This window comes from Giraffa tippelskirchi, chromosome 5 (assembly GCF_054371585.1).
Source record: "Giraffa tippelskirchi isolate mGirTip1 chromosome 5, T2T-mGirTip1v1.2.pri, whole genome shotgun sequence".
In the NCBI taxonomy this organism is placed as follows: domain Eukaryota; kingdom Metazoa; phylum Chordata; class Mammalia; order Artiodactyla; family Giraffidae; genus Giraffa; species Giraffa tippelskirchi.
In genome coordinates this window covers 153,259,976-153,278,240 of record NC_137279.1, presented here as the reverse complement: position 1 = coordinate 153,278,240, position 18,265 = coordinate 153,259,976, and the positions used below count along the sequence as shown (strand labels likewise).

At 42.6% G+C, this 18,265-nt stretch overlaps 1 protein-coding gene across 2 annotated transcripts in view; it reads left to right on the top strand.

Moving 5' to 3' along the window:
- IL12RB2 (interleukin 12 receptor subunit beta 2) overlaps window positions 1-18,265 on the top strand; it is an 83,375-nt gene that overhangs the window by 29,884 nt on the left and 35,226 nt on the right. For both annotated transcript variants that reach the window (XM_081490714.1, XM_081490715.1), the window contains exons 8-9: window positions 5,865-5,944; window positions 17,366-17,585. In XM_081490714.1, coding sequence (XP_081346840.1) covers window positions 5,865-5,944; window positions 17,366-17,585 — 300 coding nt within the window. The remainder of the gene's footprint in view (window positions 1-5,864; window positions 5,945-17,365; window positions 17,586-18,265) is intronic.

The window sequence follows — 18,265 nt, the reverse complement described above, 5'->3', positions numbered from 1 at the left end:
AAGTGATTTTGACAGTTGAATGTCAAAGATTTTCTGTACTATTAGCCCTTGTATTGCTTTATGCAGCAGTAGTTTGACATTTCTAGTCATGAAGTTTTACACTTTGAAACCCATACAGATTTGGCTAATGATTTCTCTCCCATAGAGGCTTATACTGCAGGTGGGCACCATTAAAATTTCAGTTTCACTTGTAATTTATCTTTTGAAGAAAATATGACTCTTGAATTTGATTCTTAGCTCTGAAATAATCTGGTAGGTTGTAGAGGCAATGAGTGGCAATGAGAGGTGAGTGTTCCCTTTAAATTTCTTACCTATATGTAATTAACTGAAGACATGTAGCACCATGGAAAATGTCAACTGGCCTTGACACTGAGCACGCCGTAGTCTCCAAATCCTGATTATGTAGTCAATGTTTGGATCATCTAGCTTGTGAAGTGTTCAGATCTTTGCTCAACATGGTGAACGGTAACGGACGAGCAGGGTCTTTGGAGACAGCAAAACTTGGGCCCAGCTCTCAGCTTTGGCATTACCATCTCTGCAGTTTTTGTAAATCATTTGACCTTTGTCAGCCTCCTTGTCCTCAGTTGCAAAACAGGCCTAATCATATGCTCCTTCTGCATTGTGTGAGGATTAAGTGAGAGCATGGATATAAAGTGTCCAAAGATTACTTGACACATGGTAGGTGGTCAATAAACACCAGGCCCCCTTCCTTTCTGTTGCCTGTACTTTTTTCCTTTTTACATATGGACTAGCAGGAAAAAAGTTCTGAGCTTGATTCCTGGGTCCTTGTAATCCTGAAGGATAGAGAGCACTTTTAGAATGTCTTCTGTACACATTTTTTACCATTAAGGGTGAATACTACCACTGGTCGGAAGAGAAGGGGAAGAAGTGAATGTTTAGAAATTAAAAGAGATGAAGGTGAGAGAGGCAGGAAAAGGAAGTAACAAAGGAAAAGACTAGAACATGAAAGAGGCACACCCAGTGGAGGACGTAAGTTTTACAGAGACGTTGTAAGCCTTCGCAGAGCCAGGCAACTGCATGATGCAGTGCAAAGATCATAGACCAAACAGAGCTGTGTTCAAAGCCTGGCTTCTCCACTAATTAGTTCTGGAACTTTGAACAAATTCCTTAACTTCTTTGAACTCCAGTTTTCAAGTGAAGAAAACAACAGCAGCTAAATTTACTGAGTGCTTAACATGTGTAAGCACTCTTAAGTTCATTTAAATTCACACAAAAGCCCCATCTGATGTGTAGAATTATGATCCTCATTTGACAGATGAGGAACCTGGCTTAAGGACATGGTTAGCATTGTTCCACAGTTTATTGTGATCCACACAGTCAAAGGCTTTGGCATAGTCAATAAAGCAGAAATAGATGTTTTTCTGGAACTCTCTTGCTTTTTCGATGATCCAGCGGATATTGGCAATTTGATCTCTGGTTCCTCTGCCTTTTCTAAAACCAGCTTGAACATCTGGAAGTTCACGGTTCACATATTGCTGAAGCCTGGCTTGGAGAATTTTAAGCATTACTTAACTAGCGTGTGAGATGAGTGCAATTGTGCGGTAGTTCGAGCATTCTTTGGCATTGCCTTTCTTTGGGATTGGAATGAAAACTGACCTTTTCCAGTCCTGTGGCCACTGCTGAGTTTTCCAGATTTGCTGGCATATTGAGTGCAGCACTTTCACAGCATCATCTTTGAGGATTTGAAATAGCTCAACTGGAATTCCATCACCTCCACTAGCTTTGTTCATAGTGATGCTTTCTAAGGCCCACTTGACTTCACATTCCAGGATGTCTGGCTCTAGGTGAGAGATCACATCATCTTGATTATCTGGGTCATGAAGATGTTTTTTGTACAGTTCTTCTGTGTATTCTTGCCACCTCTTCTTAATATCTTCTGCTTCTGTTAGGTCCATACCATTTCTGTCCTTTATTGAGCCCATCTTTCCATGAAATGTTCCCTTGGTAGCTCTAATTTTCTTGAAGAGATCTCTAGTCTTTCCCATTCTGTTGTTTTCCTCTATTTCTTTGCATTGACACTGAGGAAGGCTTTCTTATCTCTCCTTGCTATTCTTTGGAACTCTGCGTTCAGATGGAAATATCTTTCCTTTTTTCCTTTGCTTTTTGCTTCTCTTCTTTTCACAGCTATTTGTAAGGCCTCCTCAGACAGCCATTTTGCTTTTTTGTATTTCTTTTCCATGGGAATGGTCTTAATCCCTGTCTCCTGTACAATGTCACGAACCTCCGTCCATAGTTCATCAGGCACTCTGTCTATCAGATCTAATCCCTTAAATCTATTTGTCACTTCCCCTGTATAATCATAAGGGATTTGATTTAGGTCATACCTGAATGGTCTAGTGGATTTCCCTACTTTCTTCAATTTAAGTCTCAATTTGGCAACAAGGAGTTCATGATCTGAGCCACAGTCAGTTCCCGGTCTTGTTTTTGCTGACTATATAGAGCTTCTCCATCTTTGGCTGCAAAGAATATAATCAATCTGATTTCAGTGTTGATCATCTGGTGATGTCCATGTGTAGAGTCTTCTCTTGTGTTGTTGGAAGAGGGTGTTTGCTATGACCAGTGCATTCTCTTGGCAAAACTCTATTAGCCTTTGCCCTGCCTCATTCTGTACTCCAAGTCCAAATTTTCCTGTTACTCTAGGTGTTTCCTGACTTCCTACTTTTGCATTCCAGTCCCCTATATGAAAAGGACATCTTTTTTGGGTGTTAGTTCTAAAAGGTCTTGTAGGTCTTCATAGAACAGTTCAAGTTCGGCTTCTTCAGCGTTACTGGTTGGGGCATAGACTTGGATTACCATGATATTGAATGGTTTCCCTTGGAAACGAACAGACATCATTCTGTCATTTTTGAGATTGCATCCAAGTACTGCATTTTGGACTCTTTTGTTGACCATGATGGCCACTCCATTTCTTCTAAGGGATTCCTGCCCACAGGAGTAGATATAACGGTCATCTGAGTTAAATTCACCCATTCCAGTCCATCTTAGTTCGCTGATTCCTAGAATGTCGACCATCACTCTTGCCATCTCCTGTTTGACCACTTCCAATTTGCCTTGATTCGTGGACCTAACATTCCAGGTTCCTATGCAATATTGCTCTTTACAGCATCGGACCTTGCTTCTATCACCAGTCACATCCACAGCTGGGTATCGTTTTTGCTTTGGCTCCATCCCATCATTCTTTCTGGAGTTATTTCTCCACTGATCTCCAGTAGCATATGGGGTACCTACCGACCTGGGGAGTTCATCACTCAGTGTCCTGTCTTTTTGCCTTTTCATACTGTTCATGGGGTTCTCAAGGCAAGAATACTGAAGTGGTTTGCCATTCCCTTCTCCAGTGGACCACATTCTGTCAGACCTCTCCACCATTACCCGTCTGTCTTGGGTGGCCCCACACGGCATGGCTTAGTTTCATTGAGTTAGACAAGGCTCTGGTCCAGATTGGCTAATTTTCTGTGATTATAGTTTCAGTGTGTCTGCCCTCTAATGCCCTTTGACTGTGTGGATCACAATAAACTGTGGAAAATTCTGAAAGAGATGGGAATACCAGATCATCTGACCCGTCTCTTGAGAAACCTGTATGCAGGTCAGGAAGCAACAGTTAGAACTGGACATGAGACAACAGACTGGTTCCAAATAGGAAAAGGAGTACGTCAAGGCTGTATATTGTCACCCTGCTTATTTAACTTCTATGCAGAGTACATCATGAGAAACGCTGGGCTGCAGGAAGCACAAGCTGGAATCAAGATTGTCAGGAGAAATATCAATAACCTCAGACATGCAGATGACACCACCCTTATGGCAGAAAGTGAAGAAGAACTAAAGAGCCTCTTGATGAAAGTGAAAGAGGAGAGTGAAAAAGTTGGCTTAAAGCTCAACATTCAGAAAACAAGGATCATGGCATCTGGTCCCATCACTTCATGGGAAATAGATGGGGAAACAGTGTCAGACTTTATTTTTGGGGGCACCAAAATCACTGCAGATGGTGATTGCAGCCATGAAATTAAAAGACTCTTACTCCTTGGAAGGAAAGTTATGACCAACCTAGATAGCATATTTAAAAGCAGAGACATTACTTTTCCAACAAAGGTCCGTCTAGTCAAGGCTATGGTTTTTCCAGTGGTCATAATGGATGTGAGAGTTGGATGGTGAAGAAAGCTGAGCGCCAAAGAATTGATGCTTTTGAACTGTGGTGTTGGAGAAGACTCTTGAGAGTCCCTTGGACTGCAAGGAGATCCAAGCGTCCATCCTAAAGGAGATCAGTCCTGGATGTTCATTGGAAGGACTGATGTTGAAGCTGAAACTGCAATACTTTGGCCACCTCATGCGAAGAGCTGACTCACTGGGAAAGACCCTAGTGCTGGGAAGGATTGGGAGCAGGAGGAGAAGGGGACGACAGAGGATGAGATGGCTGGATGGCATCACCAACTCGATGGACATGGGCTTGGGTCGACTCCGGCAGTTGGTGATGTACAGCGAGGCCTGGCGTGCTGCGATTCATGGGGTTGCAAAGAGTCGGACATGACTGAGCAACTGAACTAAACTAGCATTGTTTAGGATCACAGAGCCTGGATTGCCCATAGAGGGCCTGGCTCTGGCACTCACAGTTTAACCACTGCACCAAAGCTAGTGTGTCATGGGGCTGAGGAGGAGGTGAGATGTCACTGAATGGGCCCACGTGGGACCTGCCGGTAGTATATGCTGGGACCTGTGCCCCCTCCCTGTCCTTCTTTCTCTTCTCTCCTTCCTGACTACTTGTCTTCTGCCATCCAGGTGGCAGCTTTCTGGAAATTTCCAGCTGGTTAAATGGAACTTGCTGCTCAAGAAGGAACCTCAAGATAGCTTCACCCTAATATACTATGAGGGTCACTGTTATACAAGTTAGGTTGGTGCAATTGAATCCCTGGCACAATCCAGGGATTGCTTCTATTGATTCTGCCCCTGGCTGTAAATCAAATCAAATCTGATAGTGGGAGAAATAAAACTACTTCACCCACTCATAATACACATACATACACACACTTAGACACAGGAGTTGATGATTCAGTTTCTTTTCAAAAAATATGTTCAGTTGACTTTCTCAAATTGAATTAGGTCATATTTGACCATTGTTTCATGGATTGGTGGTTATTTCTTCTACTAGTTCAGCTTGTGTTTCAGCATCAAGTAGATGATATTGCCTGGTTTGGTCATTTGCTTATTCATCATTTAACAAAGAGTAACTGGGAGCCTGTTACATTCTAAGCACTGCACTGGGTATGAGGAATACTTAGATGAATGAGATAGATGTCCTTAGAAACAGATTATTGTCTAATGGTCATAAAACCAAATAATTATACTCCAACATAAATTCAGGAATGGAGGTGAACACAAAGTTCAGCCTTTGTGTTTTGTATTTTATAGGATTGAAAAATGTTTTCCTCATGATTTATGTCTATTTTTCTGTTGAGAATTCTTTATTCATTCCAATAAAAAAGAATTAACCATGTATACTTTCTATGATTTATTTTACTAATACACGTTTAAGAGTAAGTTCAGAATGTAATGTCCCCTTGTCACTTTTAAAAGTTTGTTTTTAAGGTTGTTGTTCAGTCACACTGTCGTGTCTGACTCTTTGTGACTCCATGGACTACAGCACTTTGTTTTTTCTGACTTCTGTGGTCAAGCATGTTCATTATTTAACAAAAGAAAAAGGAAAATACTGGGACACAAAATTGAGATTTTCCTATAATTCTACTCTCCCAGAATCATTTAATCAATAACCAATTGACTTGAAGTTTTTACATTGTGTATTTGTATATATGTATATATATATGAAGCTGTGGATTTTTTTCCCTTCAAAACAGAGCCTACTGGGATGTTAGATGTCTGGTACATGAGACAGCACATTGACTACAATAGACAACAGATTTCTCTTTTCTGGAAGGTAAGTTTGCCGTGTCCACTTAAAATTCAGGAGAATTATATATTTAGTTTTTTTAATTGAGATATAATTGACATATGAAGAGAATTACATATTTGAACAGTAAGTTTCAAGGCCAAAGAACTTGTTCCATAGTTGCTTTGATATGAGGCTTCAGAGACTGTATTGGAACTCATTTTCTCAGCTAGATCCTCATGATGGTTGGCTCTATGTCATTTACTTTTCCAGCACAAGGGTGAGGACTCGGACTTCTTGCCTCCACACAATCATATCTTTCCCTCATCCACTTCCAGTCAGATCAAAGTCTCTTCCCTTCCGAAGTGTGCCCACCCTCTGACCCCATTCACCACACCTTCTCTTCTGATTCTATTCTCCTCTCTGCCACTCTTCCCAGCCCACAGATACAATATGCCCAGCAGTGACTGCCTCACCTTTTCATTTTAGGAGAGAGTAAAGCTGTGGATATTGATATTTAGGAATATGTTTTCTATGGTCATTGGAAAGCGAGCGGGTGGAAAGTAAGCTCCTCTACCTCAGGAATACTAATAATAGTAGAAAATAAGAGGAATAGAAATAGAAAACAGCCTTTCCTCAGGAATAGTAGTAAAATAGTGGTAAACAGAACAATCTTCCGGGAAACAATGAGGCCTAATGTTATGACAGAATGTAAAAGTTTCACAAAGTGATGAAAGCTAGCATTATCATTTCACTTAACCCTTACAAAAACCCTAAGAGATACATACTAGTAACCCCACTAACACATGAAAAAAACTGAGAGTCCAAAAAAGGAGGTTTTTCCCAAAGTCAACCACCTACTAAGTGCAGAGCTGGGACTGAAACCCCATCCAGAGCTCTTTCTGCTGCAGTATGACTCATTTTTGCCCCCCCCAATATATATATATATATATATACATATATATATATATACATATACATGTATACTGTTTGAATTGAGCTGATTGGTATGTTTATAAGAAGAGGTTTTATTTCTCAAAACCTACGTCCTTTTTACGACATGTCTTCCAGTTAAGGGTAAATAAACAGTTTTGGAATTATGCAGCTGACAAGCATGAAACCAGAAGTCAGAGTAATAAAGTCCTCTGATGGGGTTAGCATGATAGATTTTGATAATTACAGTCTTCTTCAATTTTAAGAAATGAGCTCTTTCTCCCTCTTTCCCTTTCTCTCTCTCACACATAAAATCTCTGGTATAAAAGGAGGCTACTGTAAATAGCTTGGTGAGTCATAATCAAGTTCTTCACTTTGAAACTAAAACTGCAGCTTAAAATTTATCTTAAAATAATGAATTTTTAATAGCAAGATTATTCTTAAAGCAAGGCATTTAGAGCAACCGTAATTTGTAAATAGTATAGAAGAACCTAGCTCAATTCCTGGCTGTTGGTTTTCATTTTCACAAGTAAGCAACTGGTTAAAATGCAAATTCTTCCTCCCGTAAAGATCCCTCCTTCAAAAATGTCCTTTACAGTTATCTGAAAATATGCTGTTCTGGTCCCATTTCATTTCTCTCTACTCTGGGGTTTCTCTCGGTAGAATGAGGGTAATGATCAACGTACCTGCAGAATTCAAGGCAGGGGTGGAGGCACAAGTAAATGAAAAGGTGCAAACCCAGAAAAATCACTGGGGCTGCCAAGGAAAAATTAGATGGTGCTGCAACATGATTTTTATCATAACAGTGTAAGCAACATACCCAATGCTAGACCTGTGTTTCTTTCTGTCACAAAGAGCATTTAGAACAGGTGTAAGCAGGGCACTCTGAAACCAGCCTTGGAGCAAAGTCAAAATAATGACTTGTTAGCCAACAGGTAACATTTAGCAAACTTCCATATGTGGATTACTCTCTGCTACTCATCTTGATCTTGTCCCTGTTTCTCACAAAGCTTTAGGTTCTAAAATGAAGCCTTGAAATTCAAAAGGGCTTTAGAACTCTTCTGGTCCACCCTATCTCTCGTGAACATTGCTCCTAGTCCAGCCAGGACAGACAGATGTCTCTGCTGGGACCTTCTGGGACAGGAAGAACTGCTTTGGAGACAGCCCACCTTGATGGCATCTCTTGCCTATAAATTAGAAAAGGTTTACTTTTGTGGAGCCAGAATTGTGGGCCCAAGAAGGATCCGTTGGACCGGAACTGATTTGAATAAGAAACCAAAAATGTAAAAACTAGAAGCTTCTATAACCTTGTGCTAGATGGTGGTCATGACAGGGCACCTTCAAAACCTTCAGCGATTGTCCAGCCTGAAAAAGGAGAGTTGGAGCCAGCCTTCTGTTTTACAGGGTTGTTACAGGACCTAGTTTCTGGTCCTTCCCAGGTGGCGCTAGTGGTAAAGAACCCTCCTGCCAATGCAGGAGACATAAGAGATCTGGGGTCTGATCCCTGGGTTGGGAAGATTCCCCTGGAGAAGGAAATGGCAACCCATTCCAATTTTCTTGCCTGGAGAGTTCCATGGACAGAGGAGCCCAGCAGGCTACAGCCCATAGTGTCACACAGAGTCAGACACAACTGAAGTGACTTAGCACATGCACACACAGGACTTAGTCCTTTTCTGTTGAATCCTGGATTTCTTCAACGGCCCTACACAGGAAGTGGCAATTAAACCCTGACTAGAGTTACTGAGATGAGTGGTTCTGCTCTGGGCCCCAGAACCAGGAATCCCAGACCTCTAGAGCCAAAGGGCATTTAAGCAGCATGCAGTTCCAGCAATCATTTTACAATCGCGGAAACTGCAGTCTGGGGAGGGGAAGTGATTTTCCACAAGGATTTCTGTAATGTGGTGCCTGCTACTGGGAGCCCTTCCTGGGTGGAATACTGCCCTTCTGTTTGGAACCCCTCCTCTCCCATTCCTTCTACTGCGGATTCCTCTTGCCGCCCTCAGGCGGGACTGGGAGCTGACGGGGCAGTGCTGTGACAGGAGGAACTCATCAAAACCTCAGAGCAGCCTGCAGCCGATCAGATGCTTTGCGGTGGGGCCCAGTCAGACCTCACTGGGGAAGGGAAGTGAAGACATGCGTGTGGTGGGTGCTTTTTCTTTTCTAACTTTGATCAATACTGGGAAACCCAATGAAAGGGACACCCCGCCACTGCAGAGGGGAATTCAGGGCTTCAGCACCAAAGGAAGCCCTAAGTAAAACCCCGTCAGCCTGTGAACACAGAGAGAGCACGTTTCTCTTGTGGCTGGGGAAATGAGATGACCTTTCATTTCTCTAGTATGTTTACACTAGAGGAGAACAACTTGATGCTGAATGGGTACAGCCCAGCTGTGTGTGGAGGGCCGGGGGTGGGGAATTGGGGGGGAGGGAGTGGGGACGGGTCCGTGGTGAGGATGTGTGAGTGTCTGGAGTGGTGTGTGTGCATGTGTGTTGTGTGTGTGAGTGCACATGTGTATGAATGCATGTGAATTTTGTATTCGTGGGAGGGATCTGATTGTGTGGGTATGTAGATATGAGTACGTGTGTGAGTGTGCAGGCATGTATGCTGTGCATGTATGTGAGTGTCTTAGTCACAGCTAATAAAATACCATAGTTTGGGGGCTTGTAAATAGCAGAGATCAATTTCTCACAGTTGTGGATGCTGGAAGTCTGAGATCCGGCTGCCATCATGATTAGATAAGGGCCCTCTTCTGGGGGCCTGGGTCGCAGGCTTCTGGGTCGCAGACTTCTCTTGTGTCCTCACATGGTGACATGGTGGAAGGGGCTAGACAGCTGCCCGGGTCCTTAGAGAATGCCATTCCCATCCATGCATGCTCCACCCTTATGACCTAATCAACTCACAGAGGCCCCACCTCCTGACACCATCACATTAGGTGTGAAATTCCAGTGTGTGAATCACCATTGCAGTGAGTGAGTGTAAAGGCGTGTGTGGAAGATGGGTGTGTGGGGTGTATGTGGGTATAAGTGTGGATGAATATGTGTGGGTCTGTGAGTGTGGGGGGGTGGGTGTGAATGTGAGCATCTACATGTGTGTCTATTTATGAATGTGAGTGTGAGTGTGTTGAGGGTAGAGGAGACTGCTGTTGTTCTGGTTCCTACATAGTTCCTCATTTTCCCACACCTTGGTTTCTCCTAAAAGCTTCATTTCCTCAAAAGTATTCTGTACTGTTTTTTGCCATAGTTGTTTTTTGTTTTTGTTTTTGTTTTTTAATTTTTGGTCATACCACATGGCTTGTGAGATATTAGCTCCTCGACCAGGGATTGAACCTGCAGTGAAAGCACGGAGTCCTAACCACTGGACCACCAAGGAAGTCCCCATAGTTGCTTTTAAGAGAAAAAGTACTTTCCATGTTGAAGCCAAAAAGTTGAGCCTAATCTATGAATAAAGCAAAAACACCTGGGTGTTGTCAAAGCAGTAAATGCGGTGGTAGAAAATGTTGCTCTGTCACCTACAGCCCCAGTGTTGGATGAGAGCCCTTCACAAGGGGTCACCAATTCTTTCCCTCACATTCTCTCTAACATCCTCTTCTGCACAAACTTCCACATCATTTCCTTTGCTTCGACCAGTTATTTCCATCTGTGATTCCAGTACACTTTTCCTTCAGTTAATTCAGCTTCCATCCTTTAAGAAGAAAATCACTTTGAATATATATATGGATGATGTATGAAAAGATATGACAGTGGGTTAAAGCCACATTACCCCTTCCAGTGTCCTCTGTCAATTCCTTCAGAGCCCTCTCACTGTCTGAAGCATGGCTAATCATAAACTTTCTGAAGTTTAGGTTTAGGCCATGGGTCTAGAAGAGAAATGTCTGTGTGCAGATGGAGCTGAATTCTCTTCTTCATTCGCTCACTCCCTCATTTGTTCATCCAAGCAAACAAGTACATTAAAGCCCCTCTTGAGGCCTAGAGCCCATGTTGTATGCAGGGACATGGACGTGAACAAGCCAGGTGCAGGCTCCGTGTCCTTGAGCTCACAGTACAGCAGAGGAGGACAGAAATGCAGAGGGGATGGTGAGGGTCTTCAGGTGTTAAGGAGTTCAAGGTTCAGCTGAGGGGACTATGACCAGGGAGGGGAGGGGTGAGGAGTCAGAGAGGACCTTTCAGAAGGTAATACTGGCAGTTTCAGCACCTCCCATTCTCTGTGCAGCTGACTAACTTTGTGAACCATAGAACAAAGTGAAGCTCAGGCAGTGAGTCACTGCAGTTATAGAGAAAGAGAGTGAGGAAGACGTAAGGGACAGGAGGGCCTACACATGGAAAGATAGGCCTACAGTCAGAATCCATGGGAGCATCTGCTTGTTAGTTTCTTAACTGGTTGAAAGGATTTGGAGGTGTGGGTAAAATGAGTCAGCAGTCTAGTTGCTGAGAATTAAATAGGGTGAAGTTTTTGTTTGTTTAAACTGAGTTTTTTTGTTTGTTTGTTTAAACTGAGTTTTAAGGATAAAATCTTTCCGAATATTTAAAAGCTTTAGAAAATATCATGTATAAACTTCCCCTTAAATTGTTTATATTGATTCTGTCCAGGTGTTATTACAGTTTTCTGACTTAAAAAAATAAAAGAAGGTAATATTGGAGCTCCCCAGAAGAACAAATTAGTCAGGACAAGGGTGGGAGAACATTTGCCAGGAAGACCTCAGGGGGACATGGCTTTGGCATGTAAAGAATCACATTAGTGAAGTGCTATCCCATAGAAATACTGGGTTGGCCAAAAGGTTCATTCAGCGTAAGAGGGCACAAAAACCTGAGCAAACTTTTTGGCCAACCCAGTATAAAGCAAGCCACAGATGCAAGCCATATGTGTAATTTCAAACTTTCTTGTAGCCACATTTTAGGACATTAAGAAAAACAGATGGACTTACTTTTAATAATACATATTACTTAACACAGGTTTATTGGGAATGTTATCATCTCAACATGTAATCAATTTAAAAATTACTAATGAGCTATCTTGGGGCTTCTCTGATGTCTCAGTGGTAAAGAATCCACCTGCCAATGCAGGAGACTCGGGTTTGATCCCCGGGTTGGGAAGATCCCCGGGAGAAGGACATGGCAACTCACTCCAGTATTCTTGCCTGGAGAATCCCAGGGACAGAGGAGCCTGGCGGGCTAGAGTCCATAGGGTCACACAGAGTCAGACACGACTGAAGCGACTGAGCACGTGTCTATTAAGTGCCAGTATGGCACAGAGGCCAAGAGCTCACCCTCCAGATGGCACCCCATCCTAGGTCAGGATAGCCCCATTTCAAAGGCTACATGGCTCCCTCCTGTAGTGAGCAAGGTTCCTAAGCCTTGACAAGCAGGACAGGAGAGATGGGGAAGTGCTTGTTTCCGAAAGCGGGGAAAAGATTGAATACTTCGTATTCACTTGTTAAAAGAAGTAATTCATTTTGATAAATAGCTACCCTCAAATCATAGAAGACAAGGAGAAAGAGAAAAGAGCTAGCCCCACACTAGTTAACAGCACAGCGTCAGAAAGACAGCTGAGACCAGAAGCGGCTTGTTCAGTGCATTCACTTGGTTTCTTTCTCCCTGTCTTTGTCTTTGGTGAATGAAGAGTGTTCCAGTCTGTATCACATTGCACTGAAGCCATGAATTCTTTGGCCTCCTCATATGAAAGGGATTCAATAAAAGTAGAAAGTATTGTTTGTAACCTGGTTTATATTGATGGAGGACAAAGGTCTATTGTAAATCCCCAGGGAAGATTGGCTGCCGGGAGCCTTATATAATTATAGGAGGTATGCAACTTCAGAATCAATATTTACATACAAAAGCGGCAGATAGGAAGATTAGTTTTGTTGCGGTATTCAACTCTCTCTCCTTCCCTTTCCTAGCCCTGTCCTAACACAGGCTGGCACAGAATTGCTGCAGATACTTTCAGACAGAACAGGTTGCTTTCCCTTGCTTGCTGGTCACACGTGCTATACCAGCTGCAATGCAGGGAATTTGGGTTGGATAGCAGAATGTGGTCAGTAACAAAGATAAAAGTAGCAGAGAATTAACAAAAGATAGAAAACACAGATGCAAGGGGAGTTAAAGCTTGCTCTTAAAAAGTTTCCATTATTTTGCTGTTTTCCAGTTGTAAAACAAGATAGAAATCATTATGCCAGGGTAACTGCCAGAAGGTAAATCAGTTCAGAATAACAGAACACCTGGGGAATGTCTACTAAGTGCCAGCATGACAGCAGTTTAAGACTTCATCCTCCAGGTAGACCAGCTGTGCTACCTGGGTTCAAGTTCCAGCTTTGCCACTTGCTGGCTATGTGTCCTTGAGCATGGTGCTTAACCTCTCTGTGCCTTATAAGCACAATGTAGAAAATAATAGCATATACTACATGAGATTGATATGAAAACTAAAGAGAGAATTGTGAAAAGTGTTTGCAAGGTCATTGTTAGGAAGCAAACACTGTGCGTGACACTGAGGATGCAAAAATGAACTGACAGGCTAATGGGGAAAATAGATCTACAGATAGAAATTTCCAGTACAGTGATTTTTAAAACTTCCAGGTGAAGACTGTCTTTACTTTGAACTAGGGTTGCTGAAAGCAGCCGTAAGTTGAAAAGTCGAGGTATTCAGGCTTAAACCCACAAATGGTGTATATACTTTGTAATCAGCTGTATGATATTGGTGAGACTTCCACAGAGAGCTGTGGTATAAGCCAGGTTAAGAATAATAGAGGATTCATAGAAGAGCCTGGAGAAGGCAATGGCACCCCACCCCAGTACTCTTGCCTGGAAAATCCCATGGATGGAGGAGCCTGGTAGGCTGCAGTACATGAGGTCGCTAAGAGTCGGACGCGACTGAAGCAACTTAGCAGCAGTAGCATAGAAGAGCCATAAGGGTAAAGTGCCAATCGTGATGATTTTTATATTAGAGTGAGTAAAGAGTACCCACCAAGTGTCTTCACATCTGTCATGCACCAAACACTCTTTTGAAACAGTCTGCTTCCCTTAGGTCATTGAATCCTCCAATATACCTGTGCTGCACAAAGAATTATCCTCATTTTACATGTGAGGAAACTGAGGCTCAGAGAGTTGAAATAGCTTGCCCAAGGTCACACAGCTGCTAAGTGGTGGAACAGAAAAGTCAAAGATCTGTCCTAATAACAAGAACCAAGTCAGCAGTGTTCCGGAACCCAAAAGGAAAAAAAAATCTTCACAGATAAAGCTGTGATTAGTAAGTGTTCAAACTCCCCAGCATTCCAAGGGGTCTTGATTACAGGCTCTCTTCTCTGATATAGGCTAAACTCTAACAGTTTTTTAAAAGTTATTTTTTGCCTCAAGAGAAATTCAGAAGTAAAATATTACTTTATTGTCAGTATAGTAGTTTTTTTTAAGTCCTAAGAGGAAATGCTTTATCAATCCACAGAAACACCTTTCCTATAGTACACTTCAAAACAGAAACGGGGCAGTGCATTCTGAAATGCGTCAGACTTTGTGCTTTCTTGGATTGCATTCACCAAGTTATTTTTGATTCTGAAAGCCTTTTCAGGCAGCAGAATTATTATAATGGTTTATAAGGAGGCTGTTCACTCCTTGCTTCTTGGACAAACCAAAGTCAAAAAGGCTAAGTTCACTAAGTTTAAGTCATTTTCCACAGGACAGAGCAGAAAGAAAACGGAAGGGAGAGAAGCAGTGGACAACCTTTTATTTTTAGTGTATTCTTACCAGTAGAAGAAGGTGACGACAGTAATATCACTGGCTGAAATCTGCTCTTAGCACTGTCCAAGAAGGGACAAGAAGTACCCTGTCTTTGTGATGTTCACAGGGACCCCAGGCTCAATATGAGTATCGCCTTCATCTCTCATATCCACCAGGGGGCGCACTAAAATCTCACATTACTATGGAGACGAGTTCATTTCTTAACCTCTCTTGAGCTTTAGCACCCTCATCAGAATGGGGAGTTATAAGGAATAAATGTGACACTCGTTGTAGAGCTCCTGACTCATGGTATGGCCCAATAGATGATAGATTCCCCCTTCTCACCCACCCAAATAAACACTAGAGGGAAAAATAAGTTTATCTGAAAAGACCCAGCTGGCTCCTCAGGCCAAGGTTCTTTTTGTTTCGGAGCTTGTTCCCTTCTGACTCAGAGCCTGTCGGCTCTGGAGAAAGAATTCTGGATCTCCACCCTCCCCAAATTACCAACCTCATGCCCACTATTGATGTTCCACATCAGAGCATACCACAGCCGCACAATTACAGAGGCTGCTTTGCAACTCTGGGCCAGAACGGTGACTGAGGACCCAACTATGCAATATGGCGCCTGTACTCACCAACAGTCTCAGGCTTGCCAATAGAAGGGGTAGCGAGTCAGAGTGGAGGGGTCATGAGTCCGGAGGTCAGGAACCCTTGATTCCACTCTCAGCTCCTCCATCTGTCTCTTGAGTGGCCTTAAAGCAAATCATCTTGTGTCCCTGGGACTTAGTTGCCTCTGTTGATAAAATGAAACACTGAATTAATTGTTCATCTGGAGAATCCCCTCCAGTCCTGTTCTTCTGGTATTATTCTATTCCAGCTATTATTATAACTGGAATAATTATTCCACTATTTAATTCTGTTATTATTCCATTCCCTCAGAGCCAGGTGTAATCCACGGGTGATGGATTATGTACATGATTTGCAAACTTGATGTTACCTAATTTTTTTAACTAACCTAATCACACTGTTTTTAGGTGCTTCAGGAGACTGATTGCCCTGCTGGATAAATACTTGTTTCCCCACTGGCTCATTGAACTCACTGAATCTTTTATTCTATGGACCCTGCTAGACAAGTTAGGTCCATTTTCCAGTTTGGTTAAGATTAGTTAACTAATTGATGTTAACCTTTATCCCAAAACTTGAGTTTGACATTTCATACAAGCATAAGTCAAGGGATACCATGTTCATTTGTCTAATTTGTTGGCCCCATCTTCACATTCTCGCTGATATTTGCGGCTCAAAAATATGGGATATGAAGAGAAACTGCAAGATAGATTCAGGCCTTTCGCTGCCCTCCTTCACTCATCTTTCCAACCCACACCTCTGTTTACCAAATCACTGGGATCAGATAGATTTCCACAGCAGTCACTACGTAGGTTCGTTGGACCCAGGAGGACTTGACATTTCCCCCCTTCTGTTAGCATTCTACCATTGGATTGCATGAGATTGCCAAGGTGTCTGTGAAGGACAATGAGAGGGCCATAATAGAGGCTGTTTCCCTATTTGCCTCTTGGGTCCCTGGCAAGAATGGGGAACTTTGTGAACGCCAGCTCATGGGAAGTACATTTGGGTGGGGGTGCATGCGATAGGGGTGACAGTACTCACTCTGGAGCTACCGAAGAGACAGTAGGGACGCATGGAGTGAGAACTGAGGGAATGGTCCTCCCTACCCAGCTTTTGCTTTAATTTATCTTTTTTTTTTCTTCTGTGGCAAAGGGCATGTTTATTAATAACAGTTCAGAACATCACAATGTCAAAAGCACTCACTTGTTTTAATCCACACAAGATGAGCGGTGATGGACACTTGCGCCACTAAAACTTTGTTGGTTCTTGCCAGGACACAGGATGTCTTATAGGGAAAGGCTGAACATGCACCCCAAAATGCCCCCAGCCACATGGCCTTCACCCATTGCATTGACCATGTTTTATGATCTAGTCTTGGCCCTTGTGGATCCAGAAAGGCACCTAGGACATGACCTGCACCATTCAAACTCCCAGAGCCTGAAATATAAAAAAGCTGGATGTTCATGCATTAATTTATAGTGAGAATTGCAGCTGTTGGGCCAACCAGAAGACCTGAGTCAGCAGATAGGAGCATCCTCTCACAGCATGCTAATTATTTCGGAAGCCAAATTATAATCAGAAGTCCAGTTTTTTCACTTAAAGTGGAAGATACGAATTCTAAATGAACCAGATATTCATGTTAACCCAGCCTCTCCTGACAGATAAAAGACACAGAATACCAAATTATTAAAAGATAGCTTAGGAGCAGGAAACCAGATAAAGGGGCATTTGCCAACCTTAAGGTGTGTCTTTCAGCGTCTTGAGGCCACCCCACACCCCATGGAAGGAAGGGCCTTGCCAAGAAAACAACTGTGATGCTTAAGTCTGGTGAGCAATGCCTTTCTCTCCCTACACTAGACATGGACAGGCATTGCCAACACAGGCTTGGGCAACTCTTCATTTCCAGTGCTTCTGTTTCTCATGGTCCTTGTCCTAACAGGGTTACAATACAAAGAATTAGTTTTATGCTTACTTTCTGGGATTGTTCCCAAACAATTCTTTAAGAATTAACTTTTAAAAAATGTTAACTGATTTTTTTCTATAGGTGGTGGGGCTTGGTGGAGCATAAAAGTGTGTGGTGGAAGAAATGAAAAGATGTAAATAAAAAAGTCACTCTAGTGTAGCTGCCTGCTGCAGGCAGTCATGAGGTCCTAGTGTAGAGCATCCAGTGACCTTGTCTGAGAGTACACAGTAAGTAAATGTGTTTTGTTGCAGAATCTGAGTCTATTGGAAGCAAGAGGAAAAATCCTCCACTATCAAGTGACCTTGCAGGAGGTAGCAGGAGGGGAAATCACACTACAGAACATCACAGAACACACCTCCTGGACCTGGGTCATTCCCAGAACTGGGAACTGGGCTGTGGCTGTGTCTGCAGCTAACTCAAAAGGCAGTTCCCTGCCCACTCATATTAACATAACGGATCTGTGTGGGGCAGGTAAGTACCAAATTTTCTTTAATGTTGCTTGTAGGAAACTATCTTCCTAATCTCGTATCTCATTCAGGCCCAGCTCAGGGCCTGGAATGAGTAGCACAGGAGTTTAGACTTTGAAATGAACAGATTTCAGAGGCTGTCTGAAATTTCCTTTTAGCCAGTGAGTGTCCAAATGAATTAACACCTCTGAGCTTCAATTTCCCCCTCTCTAAACTAGGGATTATATTACCTGAATTGCAAGTCATTGTGAGTTTAAATACAGAGACTAATAAATACATAATAGGTGTTTGGGGTTTCCCTGGTGGCTCAGCTGGTAAAGAACCCCCTGCCAATGCAAGAGGCACAAGTTCGATCCCTGGGTTGGGAAGATCCCCTGGAGTAGGAAATGAAAACCCACTCCAGTATTCTTGCTTGGGAAATCCCATGGACAGAGGAGACTGGTGGACTGGAGTCCATGGGGTCACAAAGAGTCGAACATGACTGAGAGCATGCACACACATATAAACAATAAATATTAGTTAAGGAAAGATTCATTACATTAAATTGAACACTAATATCTGGCTAATTTTTCCATGAGCAAGAGTAATATGTGTTGTCAAGTTCTAGAAAAAGCATACCTATAGTCAAAACATGTTTCAAAACCAATAGTATTAAAATGAAATTCTGGCTTTAAGGAGCTATAG